General features: G+C 40.4%; 1 protein-coding gene across 1 annotated transcript in view; it reads left to right on the top strand.

Moving 5' to 3' along the window:
* The window catches only part of ZFAND3 (zinc finger AN1-type containing 3), a 266,127-nt gene that overhangs the window by 182,248 nt on the left and 59,636 nt on the right, over positions 1-24,243 (top strand). The window contains exons 4-5 of the mRNA XM_050948639.1: positions 7,057-7,236; positions 22,095-22,160. Of these exons, the coding sequence (XP_050804596.1) occupies positions 7,057-7,236; positions 22,095-22,160 (246 nt within the window). The remainder of the gene's footprint in view (positions 1-7,056; positions 7,237-22,094; positions 22,161-24,243) is intronic.

Below are 24,243 nucleotides of genomic sequence, written 5' to 3'. Positions count from 1 at the left end.
ATGTATACTCTATTTACACACACACACACACACACACATTAAAAAGACTAATTCAGTTTGTCATTAATATTTACAGCTGCACAATTAAAAATTGGAGCACTACACGTAATATGAAACTTTCATGATTTTTAATATATACATTGTTCATATCATTAAAAATGCTAAGTGTATAGAAAAAATGGATCTTGCATTGAAGCTTAAACTATCTGTATGTTACCAATACAATTTTCAGTAATTACCTGTAGTTATACGTACTGAAGCTGTGTTCTGTTCTTCATTATTTTTTGGTTTTATCTCTTGATTTCTATCCAAACTACAGTTGTTCAATCGTGCTAAGTAATTTAATGCCCTTGTGCTGTTGGATCTCTACTAATGTATTTTGTTTTCTAATATGCAAACTCTATTCTGATGCTGTGGGATCTTAATCTCAACAATGGTCTGGTCTGGGTCTCTTTTACATTTGAAAGACTAATTCTAAAATAGTGAACTAATGTTTACCATTTGACATTTGCAGAACACTAAGACACTTTTGTGAGGCATGTAAATACAGTGGACACGCTTTCAAAAAGGAGGGCATTTTAAAAGATCTTTTTCAATGCTGTCCTCTGTCTTTTTCTAGTAAACAGCAGAATCTTTGAAAATGGTGGAATTTAAGGGCTCCTTCTCTATTACCATTTTACAGATGCAAAGATTTCAACTTGGTTATGGTAACTTAATGAGTCAGTGGAATGAATAGCTGGTTTTTAGTCCCATGTTCAGTTTTCCAGACCATGCTTTCATCACACTACTACTGTTACCAAAATCAGAAATGTAGATGACATTAGGGAGCTCTGCTGTTAAATATTTACTTATAACTTTTTTTTAAGGTAAGAAAACTCATTTAAATTCTGTGGGGTCTAGGGAAGGTACACAATGAAGTTGTGTTGCAGCCTGTTCATGCATGGTTCTAGCAGAACCCATAAATTACTGACTTACTGTAGAATACTATTTGACCAAAAGCTTGTATGATATATTTATAAGGGGGTAACCGTGTTAGTCTGTATCTACAAAAACAACAAGGAGTCCGGTGGCTCCTTAAAGACTAACAGATTTATTTGAGCATAAGCTTTCATGGGTCAAAAAAACCCTCTTTTCTTCAGAAAGCTCCATATGGACTCTCTGTCTCTTAGCTTTTTTTTTTTTTTTTTTTTTTTTTTTTTTTTTTTTTTTTTTTCAGTGTTTGGTTGAGCAAACAGCAAAATCTGCTTGATTCAGATGGACCAGTAGCCAAGATTTCATGCACCAAACTACTTAACATGCGGAAATCCCAGTTTCTGTTTTAGACCATCTGCATATTTTGAATTCTGTGCATTTTGATGATGGTTTTTAATGGCACCAGTCTGTCATCAGTAGGACCCATAAAACCTTCTGCTAGCCATTTTCAGTTGAATTTGTATTCCAAAAGCAGTGTGGTTTATTTGGAAGAACTAGAATGTCTTTCAGCTGCTTCAGAACAGCAATTTCCACATTTTTCTTGCATCCTCTTGTCTGCTTTGAAGAAACGGTTACAAAAAAATAGACATGCTCACTTACCACACAAAGTGGAACAAGTGAGAGTTCTTCATGAGCGAATTGGTTTGCCAAATCCGCTAGCAGATCCTAATGAATAAAGAATACAGTTCTGAATGTAGGACTTCCTAGGGCCACAATGGCTAAAAGCGTGTAATTGTTACGTAGACTCTGCTGCAATGTAGCTGCTCTAATCTGCCAGCTGTTTCAATATTAAGCTTCTGGGGAATGATATTACTGAATGATAGGCTGACCGGACAGCAAGTATGGAAAAATTGGAATGGGGTGGGGGAGGTAATAGGAGTCTGTATCAGAGAGAGACCCAAAAATTGGGACTGTCCCTATAAAATCAGGACATCTGGTTACCTTACTGAATGATGAATTTTTTGTCAGCATTTTGTACCGTTTCAAGCAGGAAAGTTTCAGTGGGGTCTAAAAATGAATAGCCTTTCAGAAAAAAACACAACCTTTCTGAATGTGCAGGTTGAACAAATAAATAGCTTTGGGAGATGTAGTGTAGGGCCGCTGTTAGTTATACTGCTTTTAGGGGTCTGTCAGGACTTTCATTTATACAGATTAATTTTTAAAGTTTTAAAATTCACCTGTAAATAATCTTTGTGGATGAAACTTGGTATGCAGCACAGCCCAAAAGCAAAATATTTGTACCTGTTTTGCAGGGGGAAAATAAACCAGCTGAGAATTTTTGACTTGTAGGATGTTAATACATTTCTTAATTTCTATTATTATAACTTTAAATTGAATTTTAATTGGCTTTTGTAGATCACTGGTGTAGAAAATGGAGTGTAACCATAATATATTTTGTTCCACTGCTCAAGGGTTGTAAGTACTTCCATTTCTGAGATGTGTACAATACAGCTTAACTTTTGTGCAGTGCTTTGCATATAAATCCATCGCAAAACATTTTTATCTGATCTCTGCTCTGTCCTTGCATTGCAGGTAGAGAGCATTTAGTGCAGGCAGGATGTACACCATCAGTGCCCAACTTTCCCTAGACAAAGGGTCAGATTGGTACTCAGCCAGGAGCTCAAGGGCCATGTTCAAAGTGAATGAAACATAGCTGCCAACAGTTTTCATTTGACCAAGACATTCCCAGGGTTTCAATACCCATCTGTGACAGCTGCTGTCCCTGCCAATGTCTCAAGACTGTGCTGTTGCAGCAGGTGAAATTTTTTTCTCTGAACTGCTTCTTGCTAGGCAGGAGCCCCCTCAGTCCCTGGCTGAATTCCTCTCTAGCTCAGTACCAGACGATCAAGCTTCATACCTCTGGCAGCTCACTCCCAGGCCCTGTCTAGATTAGGAATATAGATTGTTTGTTTGAAAATATTAGCTAGCACGATTTTAAGCATGATTTTTGCAGCTACTCTAGACACAGGTAACTCCTTTACAAATATATTAGCTGGCTGGAGATACTATATATAGGGATAGGCTAACTGGGAGCCTAAGGAGTGATCACAACTAGCTAATAAGCTTTTTTAAAGAGTTCAGCTGTGTTTTTGAAAGGAGATACGTGTTAGGTAACATGTTTTTAAATACTACCTATTTTCTTAATCCGGGTAAGCCCTGTGTCTACACTGGGTGCTAAGTGGTGGTTAAAAAAATGTTGATGTGTATTGGCTAACAGTTTTTAAAAACACCTTTCATTTCCGCAACCTAGACATGTCTTGTCTGTTCTCTCCCTCAGCACCTCCACCTCTGTTGTGGACTGATGAGCTGCTACCAGGATAGAAACCTGGGCGGGTTGGGGGGCCTAGGAGAATCCCTGGGCACAAAAGGGCAGGACGGGCAAGATATGGGTGGGTGGAAGGCCATAAACATAGGGAGAATAGCAGAAGCTGTGAGGAGCAACTCTTTAACACAGCAGTTCTCAAACTTCATTGCTCTGTGACCCCCTTTTGACAACAAAAATTATTACATGACTGTTGGAAGGGGGAACCAAAGCTAAGCCTGTCCGAGCCCTGCTACCCCAGGTAGGGGGTCCAAAGCCCAAGGGCTTCAGCCCTGGGCAGGGGGCCTGTACGCTGAGCCCCGCCATCTAGGGCTGAAGCCCTCGGGCTTCAGCTTCAGCCCAGGGCCCCAGCAAATCTAGCTCCAGCTCTGGTGACCCCATTAAAATTGGGTTGGGACCCCAAAATGGATCACAACCCACAGTTTGAGAACTGCTGCGACTTTTCAGATAAGCAGAACCATCTGGGGAGAGTTGGAGGGTTTTATATGCTTTCTTTGCATTTTAATTTGTTCTCTGCTTTTTCTTGGCACCTTTCCAAAAGCAAAACAACCTGAAATTAATCAAAATGCAAACATTACCTTGCAGCAGACCCCAGACCCCATTTTATTTGGAGAATTGTCCCGTGCAATTTGTTTCAAGTATTAGCAAATTATGATGAAATGGAAGAGATTGCAAACTCTCATCTTTCATATAGATATGCAGCAGCCCATAGAGGCTACAGGTCTCCACAAGCAATGATCTGCCTTGATATGAGTGGCCCAGCTGCTTGGCTAGATCTGGAATGTTGCTTGCAAGGACCTGTGGTTTCCCCAGTTCTCATCTTTTTAAAGATGAGAACCCCGTCTCCATAGGAATCCATGGCTGTTTGATTGCTTTTTATCTACAGATGGAGTACAACTGGGTGAATGAGCCAAGTCTGAGACATGGAGGAAAAGGTTAAGGACTGAGAGGCCGAGGGAATAAGATGATTGTCCTGTATAGCTCATAGACTCTAGGACTGGAAGGGACCTCGAGAGGTCATCGAGTCCAGTCCCCTGCCCTCATGGCAGGACCAAATACTGTCTAGACCATCCCTGATAGATATTTATCTAACCTACTCTTAAATATCTCCAGAGATGGAGATTCCACAACTTCCCTAGGCAATCTATTCCAGTGTTTAACTACCCTGACAGTTAGGAACTTTTTCCTAATGTCCAACCTAAATCTCCCTTGCTGCAGTTTAAGCCCATTGTTTCTTTTTCTATCATTGGAGGCTAAGGTGAACAAGTTTTCTCCCTCCTCCTGATGACACCCTTTTAGATACCTGAAAACTGCTATCATGTCCCCTCTCAGTCTTCTCTTTTCCAAACTAAACAAACCCAATTCCTTCAGCCTTCCTTCATAGGTTATGTTCTCAAGACCTTTAATCATTCTTGTTGCTCTTCTCTGGACCCTCTCCAATTTCTCCACATCTTTCTTGAAATGCGGTGCCCAGAACTGGACACAATACTCCAGTTGAGGCCTAACCAGCGCAGAGTAAAGCGGAAGAATGACTTCTCATGTCTTGTTTACAACACACCTGTTAATGCATCCCAGAATCATGTTTGCTTTTTTTGCAACAGTATCACACTGTTGACTCATATTAAGCTTGTGGTCCACTATGACCCCTAGATCTCTTTCTGCCATACTCCTTCCTATACAGTCTCTTCCCATTCTGTATGTGTGAAACTGATTGTTCCTTCCTAAGTGGAGCACTTTGCATTTATCTTTATTGAACTTCATCCTGTTTACCTCAGACCATTCCTCCAACTTGTCAAGATCATTTTGAATTTTGACCCTGTCCTCCAAAGCTGAATGTTAATGCTAATGTTTCCATATTTATTTACTTGTATAGCATCAGCAGTATGCTTGGTTCTTTATAGAAGTATAAAGACATAGTACCTGTCCTAAATTGCTTACAATCTAGGTACCATAAGCACGGTATGTTAGAGAAAAGATATGGAAAGGTGAGGAAAAATAAAAGAATTACAAAATATGTCTGTGGAGAAAATAAAGCTGAGATTTTTACTTGATGTGGGAAGGGTGAAAGTTTACCTGCAAACAGTTTGCATTGCCGTACTTTTCTAAACTTTTCTTCACAATTTTTTAGGATACTTCTTTGTTCACTGAGGTCATCTGCTGGATCCCATAATGAAGTCATGATCTGGGGATGATGTATTCTGTTGCTACAGTTGAAATATGAAGCATTATGACTTCACTGCAGTCTCTGGTAGAGGGTGAGGATGGAGTGGGAGGGAGCATTTCTATACTCACAATTTTGTCTTTTCTTTTGTCATATTTGCTAAATAGCAAAGTTGGAGGAAAACATTTATATTTTTACTTTATATCTTTGAGTTTTCTCCAGTATAAATGGAGTATATAAGGAGTTTTCTCTTGTTTGAAGGGAACTTAACTGAATATAGCTTGGCAAAAAGCAGATAAAGTGGGATGATTATGATGATTGTCTGCTGCGGTTTGAGAAGTAGTAGTGTAGAGGATGGAGGATTACTCATCATTTGAAATATTAGAAACAGCAGCAGTGTAATAGGAAAATTGTAGGTTTAAGTGTTAAATCCCTCACTTAAGTTGTGTCTAGGTACTGAAGCGGTCATCCAAAGAGATGGCTTAGGGCTTTTGTGCACCGTGTCACATTAAGGACTATGAGGATGTGAACTGCAGAGCACACCAAAGTGTTGCTCTTTAGCTGCCCTCTAAGGATGCTGCTGACACAAACTAAAAGGTATCCAGTTGACATTAACACAGTCATCTTTCAAACAGGGCTATGCTAACACAAACTTTTCATGCTTGCCAGCATGTCCATACAGGGCAGTTAAAGCGCAACACTTGGGTGTGGTCTGCAAGTCACACGCCTGTCATCCACACCCTGCTGCAATGTAGATGTAGCCCTAGACACCATCAGGAGAGGTATTTAAATAGTGGGCTAGATAAAATGTTCAGAAAAAGTAATATAAGGCAACGCCTATTTCCATCAGACAGGCTTTACGCTAGTTTACGGTCTCTAAAATTTCCCACAGTTGCTGCTACCAGTTCAGCTCCATTAGCGGGAACAATGACGGGGAGCACTAGTGTAGACAAAGTGCCAGGCATCCATCACAGGCATTTTACTCATGTTTATGTAGGTCTGCTCAGAACAAGGTTAGACCATACTGTGCTTACAATGCTGAAGGACATTCAGAAGCCCTGTCTACTCTAGCACTCCCATCATTGCTACCTTAGTGGAACTTTACAGGTCACAATGGGAAACATTTTTCACAAAACCGTAGTGTAAATATTCTTAGGGAGTCTCTTCCAGGTATTGCGTCATCAGATGCATACTTTCTCCACACTTTGTTTTAACTGTTTATACAACAGCACGTATGTTAAGAGTTTAGACTGTCGAACACACAAGTAAACTTTGGATGCTCTGTTAGACCAAGATCCTTGAAACAAGGACTGTTGTCATCTTTGTGTAGTGCTAAGCATTCTGTCAGTACTTGTCAATAACAAGGAAATTCTAAAGTGAAGTTTCAAATCTGGAATAAATCAAAAATCTTAAGGCTACTTCAGCATTTTATTCTACAGCATATGCATGGAATGAGTTGGAGTGATGTTAACCCAGACCGTGTACTCATTGCATTTTGGACTGTTTTCATTTTTTTCCTTTCAATTCTGCTGCTTCAAGCATAAAATGAAGTGAGTAGCCTTCAGACCTCATTCCACTTTCTCAACCTTGTTTTTGATAGATTTCCAAAAGAAGCAGCCAGATGATGACTCCACTCCCAGCACAAGCAACAGCCAATCAGATTTGTTCTCTGGAGAAACAAACAGTGACAACAGCAATACCTCGCTAACTACGCAGACTGTTAACTCCAGCCAGCAACTTTCGACAGAACTGAATGTAACTTCGCTGAGTAAAGAGGAATGTAAGTGCATGAACCTTGAGGAGGGGAAAACAGAGGAAACCTTTTCTCAGTGCCATTTGTCACTGTCTCTTACTAGAAAGAGATGACCTCTCTTTTGGGGAGGAAGGAGTTAGAAAATAATCGTGAAACTCAAACAGTTGAGTTTAATCAAAAATGAACAAACAAAAAAAAGGGGCCACTGTGACTTTAGAAACAGTTTTTATACTGATGTACAGCTATTTGAGCTTTAGTCATCTGATCTGGATTTGACTCTAAGACAATTTTACCTATTTTATGAAATTCTGTCCCTACAATACTACAGGTAAACTATTGTATGTGGTGGCATAGAAACCAGAATCTTATCAATTTGGTCCATATATCATTATTTTAAAACCTTTTTTAAATGGCTATATGCAGTATTGACTGTAACATAGGGTTTGTTAGACTGGTGGTAAATCTCTCACAGAACTGACTGTGGGATGATCTTTGACCCCGTCTCCCTGTTTGCGAGTCTGTCTGTTTATAGAATTCTTACAGGCTAGAATCCTATCTAAAGGCAGAGGTAAAGTGTTCAGACTTGGCATGATAAAACTCTGGGCTAATGTCTGCCTTCTTTCAGGAAAATTTATTCTAAATTTCTATATGAGTTAATGCTGTTTGTAGCATATTGAGTTAAAAATGTTACAATACGTTACACTAGTAAATAATGTGTGATTCATAGTTTCATTTTCTTCAGACTAAAGTCTTTCTTTTCTGAAAGGTGGGCTATGGAAAGACTGTCTCTTGCTCTTAATACCCTGATAGCTAATGAATGGCAAATACACATGCACATTTCAAGGAGAACATATTTATATCCACATCTTTTTTAGTAGGAAAGATTCTGGAGATGCCAGCGTTCTTAAACACTTTGAGTTCTTATTTATAGTAGTTGCCTCAAAGTGCCAGGGTTGAAGGAGCTTTGATACATTGCATTTGTTGGTTTCAGTTTTGTTAGTTTGAGTGGTTTGAACAAGGCCATATGTATCCGTATGGATTGGTCCAGTAAAATATATTACCTCACTCACCTTGGCTCTCTAATATCTTGGGACCAACACGAGTACAACACTACTGCATACAATATGAGATTGTGACAGTTTTTGTACTAACTGTAACATACATTTGAATTAAAATTAGATTGTACTATGCTATGAATACAATATTTGGGTACCCTGTCAGTACTATGGCAGGCAGTAATGGGCATGTCCTATTAATTAAACTCCAAGGCACTCTGATATCAGTTGCTGTAATAAGAGTTAATTTGCAATGTGACTATTGTTGTCTTTCCTTCACACACACAGTTGCTGGCGGCCACCATCCCATCACTTCCCTCCATCCAGCGCTTCTCCACGGAAAATCCTGTGGGGTGCTATAAAAGCAGTTCTTACAACACCTTTCCTAGAGAATTCAACAACACATTGGGCCTTCACAGGTCTGGGGCCTTCAATCCCCTGCTCACTCTACCATTTGGTGATACAGGGCACTTCTTCCATGCTGCTGGGCCAGGTTTTATGAAGATGTTTTCATTGAGACTTGAGTTGGATAACAAGGAATGTGTGTGGGTGCGGGGAAGGGAGAATTAAAGAAATAAAATGTTTTCCATCCCTAATTGCTACACACTCATCAATGGATGCTCCAAGGTGACTGATATTAGGCAGCACGGTCAGTAGAGCACTTGAAAATATTACCTATAAAAAAAATTCTTTACACCTTCCTGCTGGGATGGCTTTAGTTTAAGTGCAAAACAGTGGTGAGATTTATTTACAGTTCCAGCTAGCTCTATTCCCCCCACCTCACCTCTCTAATGAAGCTCAGACTAGTGTCATTTATCAGAGATAATTATACAACAGATGGAGCTTTTCTGGTGGATAATGGTCTCAAAGTGGAAGGTTCTTTCCCATAATGAAGAATACCCAACTTTTTAAATGTCTTATTTTATTTTAATTTAAAGGTGGCTTTTTCTGTGCATTACTTATTTCGTAGCTAGTTCTATAAAGCATACACCTCTCTCATTACAGCAGTGTTCTTAGAAGATTGATATTTTGCAGTACAGTGTGATGATGTACAGCTGCATGCTGCACTGAATAGAATTGCAGTAATTCACCAGGAATCAGTATATGGGATCATTAAGTTAATCCCCATCAAAGTGTGAAAAGATTGGAGTGCTCAGAAGTGTTCTCTTACTGGAACTGCTCAGGCTGCAGTCTCTCTGTCCCCTCCTCCCTTTTCATGTCTTCTAAATCAGTCCCATATGGAGGCATTTTCCATGGTTGTTGAGTCTGCAGGATAAACAGATTAAACAAAACTGCAAGTCATTTGGGTAGTTAACAAACTTTGTTCATCATGTTATAACAAGTAAAGAGAACCATACAAATCTTCTATGATAAGATTCATATTTTCTCTGAAGAGAGAGGTGGGGGTTTTTTTTGTTGTTTTTTTTTCTTGTATCTTTAAGGGAGTCTTTTATCCTCTAAATATTCAGTGATTGGTCTAGGAAGGAAGTTCTTAGGGTTAGATTTTGCAGGAGTTCAGTTTGTGAAATATTTAAATATGATCTCTTGCCCCCTTTTTTTCTTTTTGTAACTCGGATTACTTTTCCTGTGAGAACCACATTTTATTGCTAGCATCTTGTATACAGAGCCAGATTACTGCAGGTTTCTATCTCCTACCACATCAAGGTTGGAACAGTCACCTGACCACTGGAAGGAGGTGCTGTTTGTTTTGGATTCAAGCAGTCTGCTAATTAATAATTCGCTTGCAGAATAAAGGTACCTCTTTGAGGGTTACAGACTGCATACAGTAGTACACTCAGAGCAAAGGTTTTGTGACTTATTTAATCACTTATATTTCAAGTACATGAAGCACTACATTTACTTTATGAGATGCAGTTACAACTTTGGGGGAAAAACAGTTTTAAGATCTTTTTCAGTTGTTACTGCATTTTTCTCTCTGGCATCTTCAGGGTTTTCTACACAGTCTTTATATCGATTTACCTATATTGGTCAGAAACGTAGTCAATTTACTGAAATAGGCCATACAGATATAAGCACTTTGATAACAGTATAAATCTGCCTGCATTATGTCAAGTATCCGGGTTTAGCCATGTTAGTCTGTATCCACAAAAACAAGGAGTCCGGTGGCACCTTAAAGACTAACAGGTTTATTTGGGCATAAGCTTTTGTGGGTAAAAAATCTCACTTCTTCACCTACAAAAGCTTATGCCCAAATAAATCGGTTAGTCTTTAAGGTGCCATCGGATTCCTTGTTTCTGCCTGCATTGGGATTGCACAGATTTAACTATATCTGTTTCTAAACAGATATAGTTAAATCTGTAAAAAATTGTGTAGATTAGTTCTTCTAGATCTGGATACTCCTGTTTTATCCCCATTTCCACCCTTTCTTTAGGCTGTCCTAACATTACTTGGTCAGCACTATCATAGGATTTGTCTGTTGCTCTGGAGATATCTAGCTGGGCTTCTTAGCGCTTGTTTATCTGAAGTTAATCTTGGGGGTGGGGAGGCGGCAGAGTGAGGAGCACTGAAAGAGGCTTTTTTCTCCTAAACACAATCTAAAAATCTGCTTATTAAGGTAAGGTTCTCTGTATTTTGGTAAAGAAAAGGTCACACTAGATACGGAACAATTTAACTTAATTTCAGCCCTTCATCTCCTCCTTTGGGGCTGTCATATTGTTTTCCTTTTTCTATACACGTGGAGCTAAAGCTGACACTATGCAGGCTTAAAGCTAACTCTAACTTGTAATAAGACAGGAAAAATGTCAGTGTGAAAAACTCTGACTTTGACAGCTGGATCAGGTTTGATATTTCAGTAGTTCTTAGTTTCAAATGACATGGTTTTATTTTAATTAAGTGCTTAACTTCCTCCTGGCCTTGTTTGAATTTGCAAATACCGTAATCAGAGAGGGAAGAGAGGAATTATTTTTGTTTCTAGAACAATTAAATGCTCTAGATTCCAATGCGTAAGATGGTTTTTAATTAAGATATGCAAATAGACTTTCTGCAAGATATATATACCTCTGATGTGATAGTGTAGATGCAGAACAATTGTTAAAGGTTTAGGCCAGAAGTTTCAGTGATGGCAACTGACTGTGCTTCAATTTTTATGTGCCCAACTTTAGATGCTTTGGTCTGATTTTCAGAGGTGCTAAGTGTTCGCAGTTCTTAGTGGTTCCTCAGCACATCAAAAATCTGGCCCTAGGTGTGTCAAGCTGTACACACAAAGTCAATGGCCACTTTTGAGTATTTGATTGCATGACTCAAAATAAGTTTTCTGTGTAGTACTCATGCTAGTGATGTTACTCTTAGACGAAACATTTTTTACTGTGCTAGAAGTAGTGAAGCAGCCTTTGTAAGTGTGAAAGTATTCCAGGGAGTTTAAATGTACTTGGGTTTTATGTACTGTGGCTGAAGCCCAAGGTTCTCTATCCAAGAGCTTTATCAGAAGAGTGAGGTATATTGTTTTTGCCTGTTCTCCCAATGCAACTGTTGGATGTTTTAGATTGAGCTTCTTAGTGTGGGGACTTTCCTAACCACTGCTTTATAAAATGCCATGCATACCTACTGTGCTTGAAAAACAATGACTATTTTCATTATTTCCATGCTCCCAATGAGAATCGCATCCCAGTCATTCCTGGTCTTTCAGGATTTCTGTATGACGAATGCACACAGATACACACATCCTCTTCTGAGCATCTTCTCTCTGACAGCACCAGACAAAACCAAGGTTCCCAAAAATTTGTAATTGCTTCAGGTTTTTGCCTTTTGCTTGAGTAAGGCAAAATTGATAAACTGAGTCAGACATGACAGCTTTCCACTGTATACTGTTAAAAATTATTTATATTACTGTTATGCTACTTGGTCTATACACGCAGGTAAACATTGGCCACGAATTTCAAAAGTGGCCAGAGATTTTTTTGGGTGCTTCCATTTCTGGATGCCAAATTCAAGACACTCAAAAGGGGCTAGATTTCGAGAGAGCCAGATGCTCATCACTTCCCTAAAATTGGAGGCCTTTGAAGTGTCTCCAAATGGGCGCACACGAACACTAGTCAGTATTGCTAATCTTGTTTATGGTCCTTGCCCTGAAGAATTTGCAGTCAAATATTGTGAGCAATATACGAAGAGTAGGGAGAGACAAATATGTTAATTTGTATATACTTCTGTAATGTGTTAACTGTGTAAACAAATACAGACCCCTCCATCTCCCGCTACTTCTCAGCCAAGCAATCAAGAACTGTTTGATTTCTAAATGGTGATTGTGGGAAAGAATTTTGCCCTACTTTGTAGTATAAAATTGCAAATCCACAAATCTGACGTCTCCCAAAGCAAATTTCTAGCCTTTTCTCTAAAAGGAATGCAGCAACTATTAAAATTGTGCTGGATGCAACAATGGCCTGTTATGACAACATGGTTATTACTGTAATTAATTGCATGCCCACTCATAATTGACAAAAAGTACAAATAAACAGTGGCCATAAGAAACAGTATATGAAGTTTTTCCTGTGAACGCACAAGATCAACTGACATCAGCCCACATGCTGATACCTAAGTTTATACATCTGGGAATTGGCCTAAGACAGCAGCAGTTCTCACACTGTGGGTTGGGACCCCAAAGTGGGCCATGACCTTGTTTTAGTGGGGTCACCAGGGCTGGCTTAGACTTGCTGAAGTCAGAGTCCCACCACCTGGGGCTGAAGCCTTAGGGCTTTAGTCTCTCTCTCTCTCTTCCCCCCCCCCCCAGCCCCCGCCCCCACCCCCTGCACAGGGCGGTGGGGCCTGGGTCATGGAGCTCAGGCAGGCTCAGACTTTGGTCTCTCCTCCGGGGTCATGTAGTAATTTTTGTCGTCAGAACGGGGTTGCGGTACGATGAAGTTTGAGAATCCTTGGCCTAAGACTTCTCATCAGAGAGCCCTTGACTGTAGAATATACTTCTCTGGTTAATGTTGGTCAGTGCTGTAGTCTGCTGACTTTTAGGGCACATTGTAAGGCCCAATTGTTCTCAGGCTTTTTGACTGAACTAAATGATTGTGAGAGAGGTGGAACAGTTTCGTTAGGGGATGATGCTTTAGTGTGTGTTTTAAAATGGATGCACACATGCTCAGTGTCTAGCACAGGGGTCGGCAGCCTTTCAGAAGTGGTGTGCCAAGTCTTCATTTATTCACTCTAATTTAAGGTTTCGCATGCCGGTAATACATTTTAATGTTTTTTAGAAGGTCTCTCTATAAGTCTATATATTGTATAACTAAACTATTGTATGTAAAATAAACAAGGTTTTCAAAATGTTTAAGAAGCTTCATTTAAAATTAAGTTAAAATATTGATCTTACGCTGCTTGCCCGCTCAGCCTGCTGTTGGTCTGGGGTTCTGTTCACCTAGGCCCGCAGCAGGCTGAGCGGGGCCTGGGGCCGGGACCCTGGCTGGCAAGGGTCCGGCAGCCAGAACCCCAGTCCGGCAGCAGGCTGTGCAGGGCCGGTGGCCGGGAGCCCAGACTGGCAGTGGGCCGCTCAGCCCACTGCCGCTCAGGGGTTCCATCCACTGGCTCCTGCCAGTTGGGATCCCAGCTGCTGGACCCGCTTAGCCTGCTGCCGGTCTGGGGTCCCGGCCCTGCCCACATACAGTGGGGTACCTACCTTCTCCCTGGTTCTGGCCCATTCTCTTTCTCTCTCTACACTGAGCTGAGGGTGGGAGTGCACTGAGCACAGGGCTTGGGGTGAAGGGTCTGGCCAGGAGCTAGAATGAGGGAGGGGGCTCAGGGTTGGGGCAGGAGGTTTGGGTGTGGGGCACTTACCTGGGCAGTTCCCATTTGGTGCGAGGGATGCAGGTGGGAATGTGTGTGTGTGTGGGGTGTACAGGAGCTCCCGTTTGGTGCTGGGGATGTGGGGGGATACAAGAGTCAGAGCAGAGGGTTGGGGGCATGTGAGGGGTTGCAGGTGTCAGGACAGGGGGAGGCTGGGTATGTGTGGGGGTGCCAGAGTCAGGGCTGGAGTCGTGGTGGGGGGCTGAAGGAGTCAAGCAGAAGGCTGGCTGTGTATGAGGGGGGTACAGGGCTCAGGGCACGGGCCTGGGTGTGTATGGGGGGGGTCAAGGCAGAAGGATGAGTGTGTGTGGGGGGGGGTTGTGTCAGGGCAGGGGAGGGGACTGGAGGGAATGTGCCCCTATTCCACACACCCCTTCCCCAAGGCCCTGCCTTCGCTTCTTCTCTGCCTCTGCTGGGAGTAGCGAGCATGCTGACTGCTCCTTCCCGACCCCCTCTCTCGCAAGGGCCATCAGCTGGCAGGGAGGGAGGATGGAGAGGCAGAGAAGGGGCAGGAACCCAGCACACTATGGGAAGAGGCAGGGGAGCCGGCAGGACCGAGCTTCTGCTTCTTGCCCCCTGCACCCACAGGGCAGGGGGCGGAATGGAGGGTGGAGAAGAGCAGGCCGGGCTTGGCAGGGCAGGATTTTTAATGGCACGCTGCTGCCTGCTGGGACTCCAGCAGGCAGCAGCGTGCCATTAAAAATCGGCTCACGTGCCGTCTTTGGCACGTGTGCCATAGGTTGCCGACCCCTGGTCTAGCACATCTTTAAAATATAAAAGTTAAACATCGTTCAGTCTTTCATCTCTAGATGGTAGGAAACTTTCTTCTAATTCTAGCACAATCAATTTTTTCCCTCTTAATTTGAGAATAAATAGCATCTGCCTGGAAAATAACCCATATACTCTCAAAATTGAAAACTGATGGAATTATGGGAGAGTAGGTTAAAAAAACTTTTTTAGAAAAGTGAGATTTGAGTTGCAGGCTCCTGGTTTTGGGACTCCAAGCAGAACAAACAGAACTAGACATTTGAAGCGAGTGTAAAGTACACATCAGGCCTTGCCTCTGGTCTGTCTATGGGCAGTCCAAACCTGCCTTGTGCCAATTATGGTGGTAGGATCTTCCATGGGTTCTACTTTTATCCCTAGAATCCAAGTTTCATTTAAAGAGTTCATAGGTCTGTCTTCTCAACATATTATATGCACTGTTGCTTTATGCCTTAAGTATGTAGACAGGCTGAGGAGATGGCATATAGGACTGTGAAATGAGCTCCTTATGTCAGTGACGTTAATTTGTAAGCGTAATTAAAACCAGCAAAATGCTACCAGTGTTTCCTCCAATTTATGCAAATCTTACAGTGCAGATTTGGCAATATAGTCTGTGTCCTCATTCACCCTGGACTGTGGGACTGCTGAGCCCTCCAAAACCCATTAGCTTAGAGTATCAACTGTGATGCTAATTTCAAGCTACAAGCCTCTGACAGGCACTGCACTTACACAGGCATCCATAGGCAGGGACACACCCAACTGTGCTACATGAATGGTTTCCTAGCCACTCCTGAACCAATGGTAGAAAAGCTCCAGCCAATTCCCGCAGCTCCCTGGTACAGTTCTGGGGTGCAAGACCATCTTGCACTGGTCAGAAGCTTGGCCAGTGTAAGTTCGTTACCTAGTTCACAACTTCTTCATAGGAAAGTAGACGTGCTGGGTAGGCAACAGGGGCCAGGGACACCAAAATATAAGTTTGCCCAAGATGCCATTTTCCCTAAGGCTGGCCCTGCAGAATACCTTGCTATAAGCTCTAAATATGCCTACCGCACAGCAGCAGCAGCAGGAAAGACTTTCTCTTTGAAGACTTTCATATAAATAAAAATCCACTGAGGTGAATTAGGGCTAACTCATTAAACTCTGCTAAAATATTCATGTCTAACCCTTTTATCTATGCTTAATGGGAGTGTAACCTAAAGATACGTCTTCACTGCAGATGGGAGCATGTCTCTCAGCTTGGGCAGACAAACTTGTGCTAGGAGGGCTTGAGCAGTGCACTAAAAATAGCTGTGTGGATGTTGTGACTCAGGCTGTTCGGGTGGGCTTGAGAGCCCAAGCTGCAGCTTGAATTGCAACGTGTATCTGCCCAAGAGGCTCGCTCCTAGCGGCAGTGTAGACATACTCAAAATTACTGTGCAGCTTACTCATTCGGCAGCACACATGCTGTTCTTACAACTCAGCACTGTCTTTCTCCAGGAAAACATTCAATCTCTGCAGACTAAACTTGAACAAATTTAGATTCCCTCTAGTTTATATCTTTATGTATTTGTGCCACGAATCAATGATTCTTTTCAAACTTGATTAGACAGATAAATTAGGTAAGTCACTACTGATTAAGGAAATGCACAACTAGATTCATGGTTTTAGCAAGTTTCCAAAGCACTGGTCTTCCCAGTAATGCAATACCCTCAATATATTTCCTGAAGCTTCACAAAATCCCTATTTACGATACTAATATCCCAAGAAATCCATCTCTCCTTAGGTTGCTAGATATCCCCTCCAGGGAGTGTACATGCTTTCAGCATCTAAATAGGAACTTTCTGGGATGCTAGCTCCCTTCCAGCAGTGAAAGGTCAGACAAAGCTTCAGATGTACACTGCCCTTTTAGAGCACTATGAACAGGAGATCTGGAAACTTTGTTCTCCTATGTCCTTTTCAGTTCATGGTCATGTTTGTTCACTATTTTAGTTAGCACACTTTGAGTCTATTCATGGTTCTTAGTTTAAAAAAAATGTATTATTTTAGTATTAGGCTCTCTGCCATTGCACAGACAGGCTGGTTTCAATCCACTGCGTATGTCCCCTGCTGGTTGGTAGACCAGGAAAACCACTCTGAGAAATCCCCAGGACTGAGTCAGCACATCAGATTGAATAGTCTGGGTTCAAACACTGTGCCTTCTGTAATGGCAGAAAGAGAGGTTACTTAGCCACTATTTGGTTCCTTCAGTGAACAGACAGCCTAGATTTCCCACTCCCCACCCACCTTCCCAGGAACTTCTTTGGAGTCTACATAATGGGTTCTGAATAACTGGGGAAAGGACCTAGTATGGGTCAGGGCTTCTGCTCATAAAAATGAGCTCTTGTTCAGCTATTTGAACAGTGAAGCATGTATGTAGTAGCCCCAGCAGAACTGCTTTCCAGAGGCTTCTAGGGTGTCAAGAATGCATATGCTCCCAAAAGTGGGGATCTGTGCTGTCCATCTATTCTAACTACAGTTATTACGGTACCATGAGTAGTCTGTCTTTCCCCTGAGATAGCACATTGTCATCACTTAACAAATAATACATAATAATCTCCTTTGATATTTTTGTTTTACATTTGTCAGGATCTCTAATTTTAAATACAATTATTCTGGTGAGGAAGCTATTGTACGTGCTTGTAATATTAGAGTATTAAATTAATGTTGACAAACGAGAAAAATACAAACTTTGGAATCTTATAGATCCACTTTAAAGGACATTCTAGCAAGTACCTTAGTCACTAGATATTTTACATTAGTGGATTTTTTTAACCTTTATTTTTAATATTGAGATCCAATATTGTTTGTCTGAGGGTAGTATTTTGACATACTAGCATGTTTAGTTATGCAAAGGTAAATCAGCCACCAGATTATGATGGAGTGAAATTGACAAGGTATTTAAAAGGGATTTGCGTTTCTAATTAGTCCACTGTGCCTGTAGATGGAAATGAATTATATTGTTATGTAAATGTCATGCTAATTAAGAGAGAATACTGAAAGTGTAATAAATATGCAAAAGAAATAGGTAAGTTAACTATTTTTTGTTTTTATTAATATTTTATGGAGAGTTACAAGAGAAGCTGGTAGAGAAATGTTTGATAATTGAGCTACAGACAATTTTTAGCTGACTGCTTCACAATTCATTTTTCCTAATTCATGTCTTTATTGCACTATATTAACTGCAGCTACAGTGGGCTAGTGATACCAGGAGCCAACAATAACCAGGCATTGCAAATGTATTAACGAGACCTTGTGTGTATATGCATATATGTGTATGTATATACTTTAGTGTTTTTGAAGTTACGAAGTGCTTCTCTTCTGTAGTTGCCCTCCTTTTATTTTGAGTGCTGGACTGTGCAAACCCAACAACACTGTCAACTCTTGTGTCTTCATAGTGAGTATTGCAATATTTGAAGCCCCAGCTCCTGGATTCATATTATCAGGGAAACTCAGCTTTCATGTAAAAAACAAACAAACAAAAAACCCTAGAAGGCACATAAAAAAAACTCAAATTCTTTAAAATCTTATAACTTCTCAGCTTGTCTCATGATTTTTATAAATGATTTCCCCTTGCCCCCAAGCACCCACTTATATCTGGGCACCCTAATACTAGGATTACCATCCTACTTCCCAGATTGGGCCCCCAATGACTCCATAATAGGTTTTCTTGCCTCCATAATACTCCTCTTTAGGGTCAGTTCATTACAAAAACATATAGTGACAAAAATGCATCACAAAAGCCCCCGAAGTCCTTTTATCGTCTCCAGTGATGTGGTCTTTAAAATCCCATGACATCTCGTCTGCCAACATAGCACATTCCATGCTCTGGTGTCTTCCATTTAACTTCATTTTCCTACACAAACTGTAGTAATTTCAGGCCAGTGAAAAATACACTGCCTATTTCAAATAATAAAGATGTCTGAGTTATTTGTCAGTATTACAATGGATTCAACATCATGGTTTTCACATAGAATTGCAGATTCGAGCCCACTGTACACAATTATGCATGATTAGTTTTAATGGTGGAACAAAAAAGAGCTGTAAAAGAAAGTGCTGCAAAGGGCATGCAAACTTCATCAGTTATGAGGCACTCTGGTGTATTTGAATGCAAATCCCAAGTTATTAGTTGTTGAAGCCCTACTACTGTGCAATACAAAAAATCAGACCCATCTGAACATAATATCTAACGAGGCAATAAACAGACTCCTATTGCACTCTTGGAAATGCAAAAGAATGAGAAACAGTTGCAATTTATTCTGCTTTAAAAATGTCAAGTAAAAAATCCTATATTTGCCTGGGTTCTGAAAGCCCCACCTGGTATAAATATTTTACTGTACAATAATCTGGGTTGATCTCATAGGCTCCATCATGGTAAAAAATCAATTTTCTTTCTATGAAAATTGAAAGAATGTAACTAAATGACATTTTTAATGAAAAAAGTATTTCACTTGAGACCAAAGCACACGTGTGGAATTACTTCACTAGAACTGCACACTGTTGCATGTTGTTGACATGTAAACAATGGATGTGCACCTGCTCTTTAAAATGGACACTGACAAGTCAAATAGACCTAAAATTGAAGTTTTTGTATATTGCCAATAGCAAGATTTTTTGGTATTTGTTCTAAAAATTCCTTCACAATATAAATATCCAAAATGTTGAACTTTGTACTAGTGCTTGAGTCAGCTTGTAAAAGGCTCTTCAAATGCTTGTCAAGTCTGTCTGGGGATCCCTTCATCCTCTTTTCCAAAACACTAGTGCATCTCTTTGCATCTTGGACAGTAGCATTAATAGTGTAAATTACTCTGACCTCTAACATTTTCATTTTTAATATTCTAACAGAGTCTAACACAAGTAAAGAAGCTGAATTCTTAAATGATTTCAACTTGACAGTATCTTGTTTCGATTTACATTTTGATTTACCTTGAAATCACTTTAAAGGTGACCTGCTAAGGGGGAATAAAAATTGTGCTGTTGAACGAGTTTTCCACACGTCGGCTTGAGGACTCCTTGAAGGGCCAGGGAACTTGAGTGAGAACTGCTTCTTCCCTTGTTTGAAAGGCTGGGTTCTGAAACCTTAAAATCTTTTGAGAGCTTTGATATCAAGTGTTTTTTCAGAAGCTTGAGTTAAACAGATGTTCAAACACAACAAGCAGAGTTGTAGGTGGTCTAACTAAAAGTGCCTTCCCCTCTCAATTGGCCATGTTTCTGTCACCTTTTGTAAAGTTGTAATCCCATGAGTTTTTGTAATATAAACAGAGTTGGCAAGCAAGATCTGATATTTCTGTAGTAAAAACAAGTAAAATTATAACATGAGAAAAATTCAGGCTGCCTTTTTATAAAACATAAAGAAGCAAAAAGGTACAGTTAGTTTCAATTGTAGGTTACTTTTACCAGTCCAGATTTGAAATGGTTTGAAAAGAGAAGACTACAATTTGCTATAGCAACAGTGCTGATTTCAGGACACGTAAATATTGGATGAGTAGTAACAACTGAAGGCTTCTGTACTCTGCCCAGCAGTTTGGACTACAGGGATGTGAATAGCAGTGCACACCAAAGCGTTGCACTGTAACTCCCATGTGGATGCTCCAGACGTGAACAAAAGGGTTCTTAGGGTATGTCTACACTACCTGTCGGATTGGCAGGCAATGATCGATCCAGCGGGGGTCGATTTATCGTGTCTAGTCTAGACATGATAAATCGACCCCCGAGTGCTCTCCCGTCAACTCCTGTACTCTGCCACTGTGAGAGGCACAGGCAGAGTTGATGGGGGAGCAGCAGCTGTCGACTCACCACAATGAAGACACCGTGGTGAGTAGGTCTAAGTACGTCAACTTCAGCTACGTTATTCCCGTAGCTGAAGTTGCGTAACTTAGATTGAGTCCATCCTCCCCCCAGTGTAGACCAGGCGTCAGTTTGCATTAATGTAGTGCTGTTTGAAGATGACTACATTAAATGTGAACTAAACCTTTTACTTCATGTTTACACACAGGCACGTTATAGTGCAGGACTTTGATGTGCATGGCAGTCCATACTCCATAGTCCAAACTGCCTAGCAGCATAGACATAAGCCAAGTTAGCAGCACATCTGAATACTTGGGGCCAGGCTTATACTAACCCCTTGCTTTAAATTGAATTGTTGGTATTTTCATCGCCAAAGTCTACTAGACCAGACTTAGTTTCAGGTTCTAGGTATGTAATATCATCCAGTTATCCAAGCTACAATGTATTATGACGGTCAGTTAGGCTTTCTGTCAATTTGTCTTGACTCAGCTATGTGGTTTTCATTTGTGCTTTACTGCAATACAGTGAATATACGGAATTGAGTTGTTAGTTTAACAAGATCTCTGGAGAGCTCTTCCATGATGATGCGAGTTGAAATATGGTAGGAAGCCTAAAAGCAATTTACCACCAAACAAATGCCAGATGAGTGGGCAAGAGTCCAGAACCTGAAAATAAAATTTGTCCACAAAGGTAATGTATATGCTTGTATTGAGATTATACATAAAACCAAAGCTTTGACCACTAGCGGTGATTGATGATCCCATGACACTTCTTCCATTTTGGTCAACATTGTGTCTGTATAACTTCTTCCAGCAGTTTCAGTTGGATATGCTGTTCTCTCTTCCCATCCTAAAATATTGTGTAGTTTTGTTGTGTGCTGTTCAATAGTATTGTATTCCACCCAAAGAAAAGTACATTCCCATGGTGGGAGAAGTGATTTTTAGAAATGGGACAAAATCTAGATCTCGTGAAAGTAGGTTCAACTCATTAAAGTCTATGACCTTGCATCCATTTACATAACCTGCTTGTAAAGCCCTGTGGGTTGTAAAGCACTATAGAAACATAATGCAAACCTCCCTTTGACTGACTTCAGGGGAGCCAGGATTTCATCCCAGGGTCTTTTGTGGATTAACCATAGAGATCCCAGCTCTCTTAGAATGTAGAATCACCTTTGCCAGTGTGTTTCTCTAAAGATATTTCTAACAAAATGTTTGCAGAATATATAAAAAAGTGTTATCTCAATATTTAATTGTAAGTCATATTCAAATATTAATGGGAAGGAAGGGGTGGAGGACAAAGAGCTGAATGAATACTGGACTCTCAACACCCATAAGCTCCCAGGACATGTGCATGTTTCAGTACCTGTACATCCCTAGACATAATTCTGATTTGGTTTTTCTGTAAGAAGATGGCAAATGCTTAGTATTAAAGTGTTTTGGGACTGACTTTATTCTCCTTTTGCAGGTGGGCCATGCACAGGTACACCTCATGTCTCGTTAACTACACCAACCAAAAGATCCTGTGACTCTGGTAAGTTTTGCTTTCTATTCGGCTTTGTGTGATAGGTAGTTGTACAATTACAAGTGAGTGTAGTACGACCTCATGGCTAAATTGCAGAGGAAAATAAACCTTGGTGACCTGCTGTTGAGAGTAACAGCTAAATCATGAAAAATGGGAGGAAGCTACATTTACAACTTTGCAATTAACGTGACATAACCATAGAAAAGTACAAAAGTAATCCTGTTGTTTTAATTGAATTTAGATGGGGCCTATGACAGTCCCACTTTAAAAGAACAGAGCAGAGTTGGTTGCACCCTTCCTGATTGACCTCACAGTACATACAAGGAAGAACTGATGTTTGCATCAGTTGAGACTGGGGTAAACCTGATTTAGATCAATTATTGCAAACCCTTGCATGGCTCTGTTTAGGAGTAAGCATCAGTATTACAGTGTACTGATGGATGAATGGGGGCTATTCCTGAGCATAGTTAAGGACTCCCTCTCTCTTTCAGGGATTAGGGTATACTTAGGGTGACCAGACAGCAAGTGTGAAAAATTGGGACGGGGGGGTGGGGCGGTAATAGGATCCTATATAAGAAAAAGACCCAAAAATCCAGATGTCCCTATAAATTTGGGACATCTGGTCACCCTAGGCATTCTTCTTCTGCAGTGACTCTTGCAGGAAACATTTCTCAGTTTGTCACTAGGTAATACAGGACACTTCTACTGTTGCCTTTTTTTCTTACCTCATCCCCCTCTTCCCATCATAAAAGATCAAGATGCTTCTGTCCCATTTAGATGTGAAGATGCTTCTAAACAAGAAAGTAAGTTTGCCTCTGTATCTCTTTTCCTCTATCTCTACACAAACTAAGCTCAACTGCATATGTTTTCCTTAGCTGCTATAATATTTAACTAAAATTTAGATTGAAGGGTGGTTAACTTTCTGGATAGATGGTCTTGAAAATGATAGTGGAAAAGCACTATGTGAATGTTAAAAATGTGATCATAATTAGCATAATGGCAAGTAAGATTACAATTTGCCATGCCATATGGGAGAAGCAATATCTCCTTAGATTAGATTAAAGCAGATGGAACTATTAGACATGTTGAAAAATGTCCCATTAAACATTAAGATGTTTTTCCCCAGTAGCTTTCTTATTCCCAGTCTGTGCTAGTAATCTAGAGAGATTTTTGGACCATTTATTCTGGTATATTTGTCTCATGCAATGTTCTTTTAGAAGCTATCAACAAAAACGCACAGAGAACTTGCTGTTTGGGTTAGCAGTCTCTCCTTTAGTATAACAACCAATTGAGTAAAGCACATTTGTTTTGCATTGTTTGTAGTTTTCTTATTTTTCCCAAGCCTATTTTTGAAGTTGCTTTCCATTCGCTGGTCAGGGTCTGTGTGATTTAGTTGTAGTCTTTCACTCTACTGAGCCTGTTAGCCAGGAATTAAAAGGTTACTTTCTAAAGAATAAAAATCATAATTACCCACAAACATACCAGTATTTTTAATTTCACATTTTTGTCACTATTTATGCTTTACTTACTTTTAGCATTTCTCCAAGGTTTGACAATGGAAATAAGCTAGTCAATTCCAGTTTCAAGTTCTTGCACAATGTGGGAAGGTCTGGCCTGCAAGCAATTCTCTTTGGGTTCAAGTAGTACAGGAAAAAACTTTTTGTTAAAGCACTACTTGTAATAATTAATTAAAAAAAAATTCTAAGTTTTATTAAAATTACTTTTTTTTGAAACTTACATTTCAAGCAAATGGTGCTTGAAGAAGAAATTGATATGTTTTCTGGGGCAATGTTTGGGAATCCAGTTAAATATAAATATTTAGTAGTAGTGTGGATTACAAAGGGGTTTACCATATGTATATAAAGTCTTAAACTGAGCTGGGATTGAGAGGTTTGCTGATAAGGCTACTATAGGTGAATGTTTCACATTATACCCAAGTTAACTGTAGCCACATTTCAACTTGTGTGCTCAGTCCTAGGAAGTTTTAGTTCAGTGGGTAAAACTATATATGCTACACTTTGCATAAATACTTCCTTTTGTAAGAACCCTGTGTTTCCTCAGGTCTGAGCTTTAAAGAAGAATGTTTTGGTGT

Source organism: Gopherus flavomarginatus, chromosome 4, assembly GCF_025201925.1.
Source record: "Gopherus flavomarginatus isolate rGopFla2 chromosome 4, rGopFla2.mat.asm, whole genome shotgun sequence".
NCBI classification, from domain to species: domain Eukaryota; kingdom Metazoa; phylum Chordata; order Testudines; family Testudinidae; genus Gopherus; species Gopherus flavomarginatus.
This window is presented reverse-complemented; position numbering and strand designations above follow the sequence as displayed.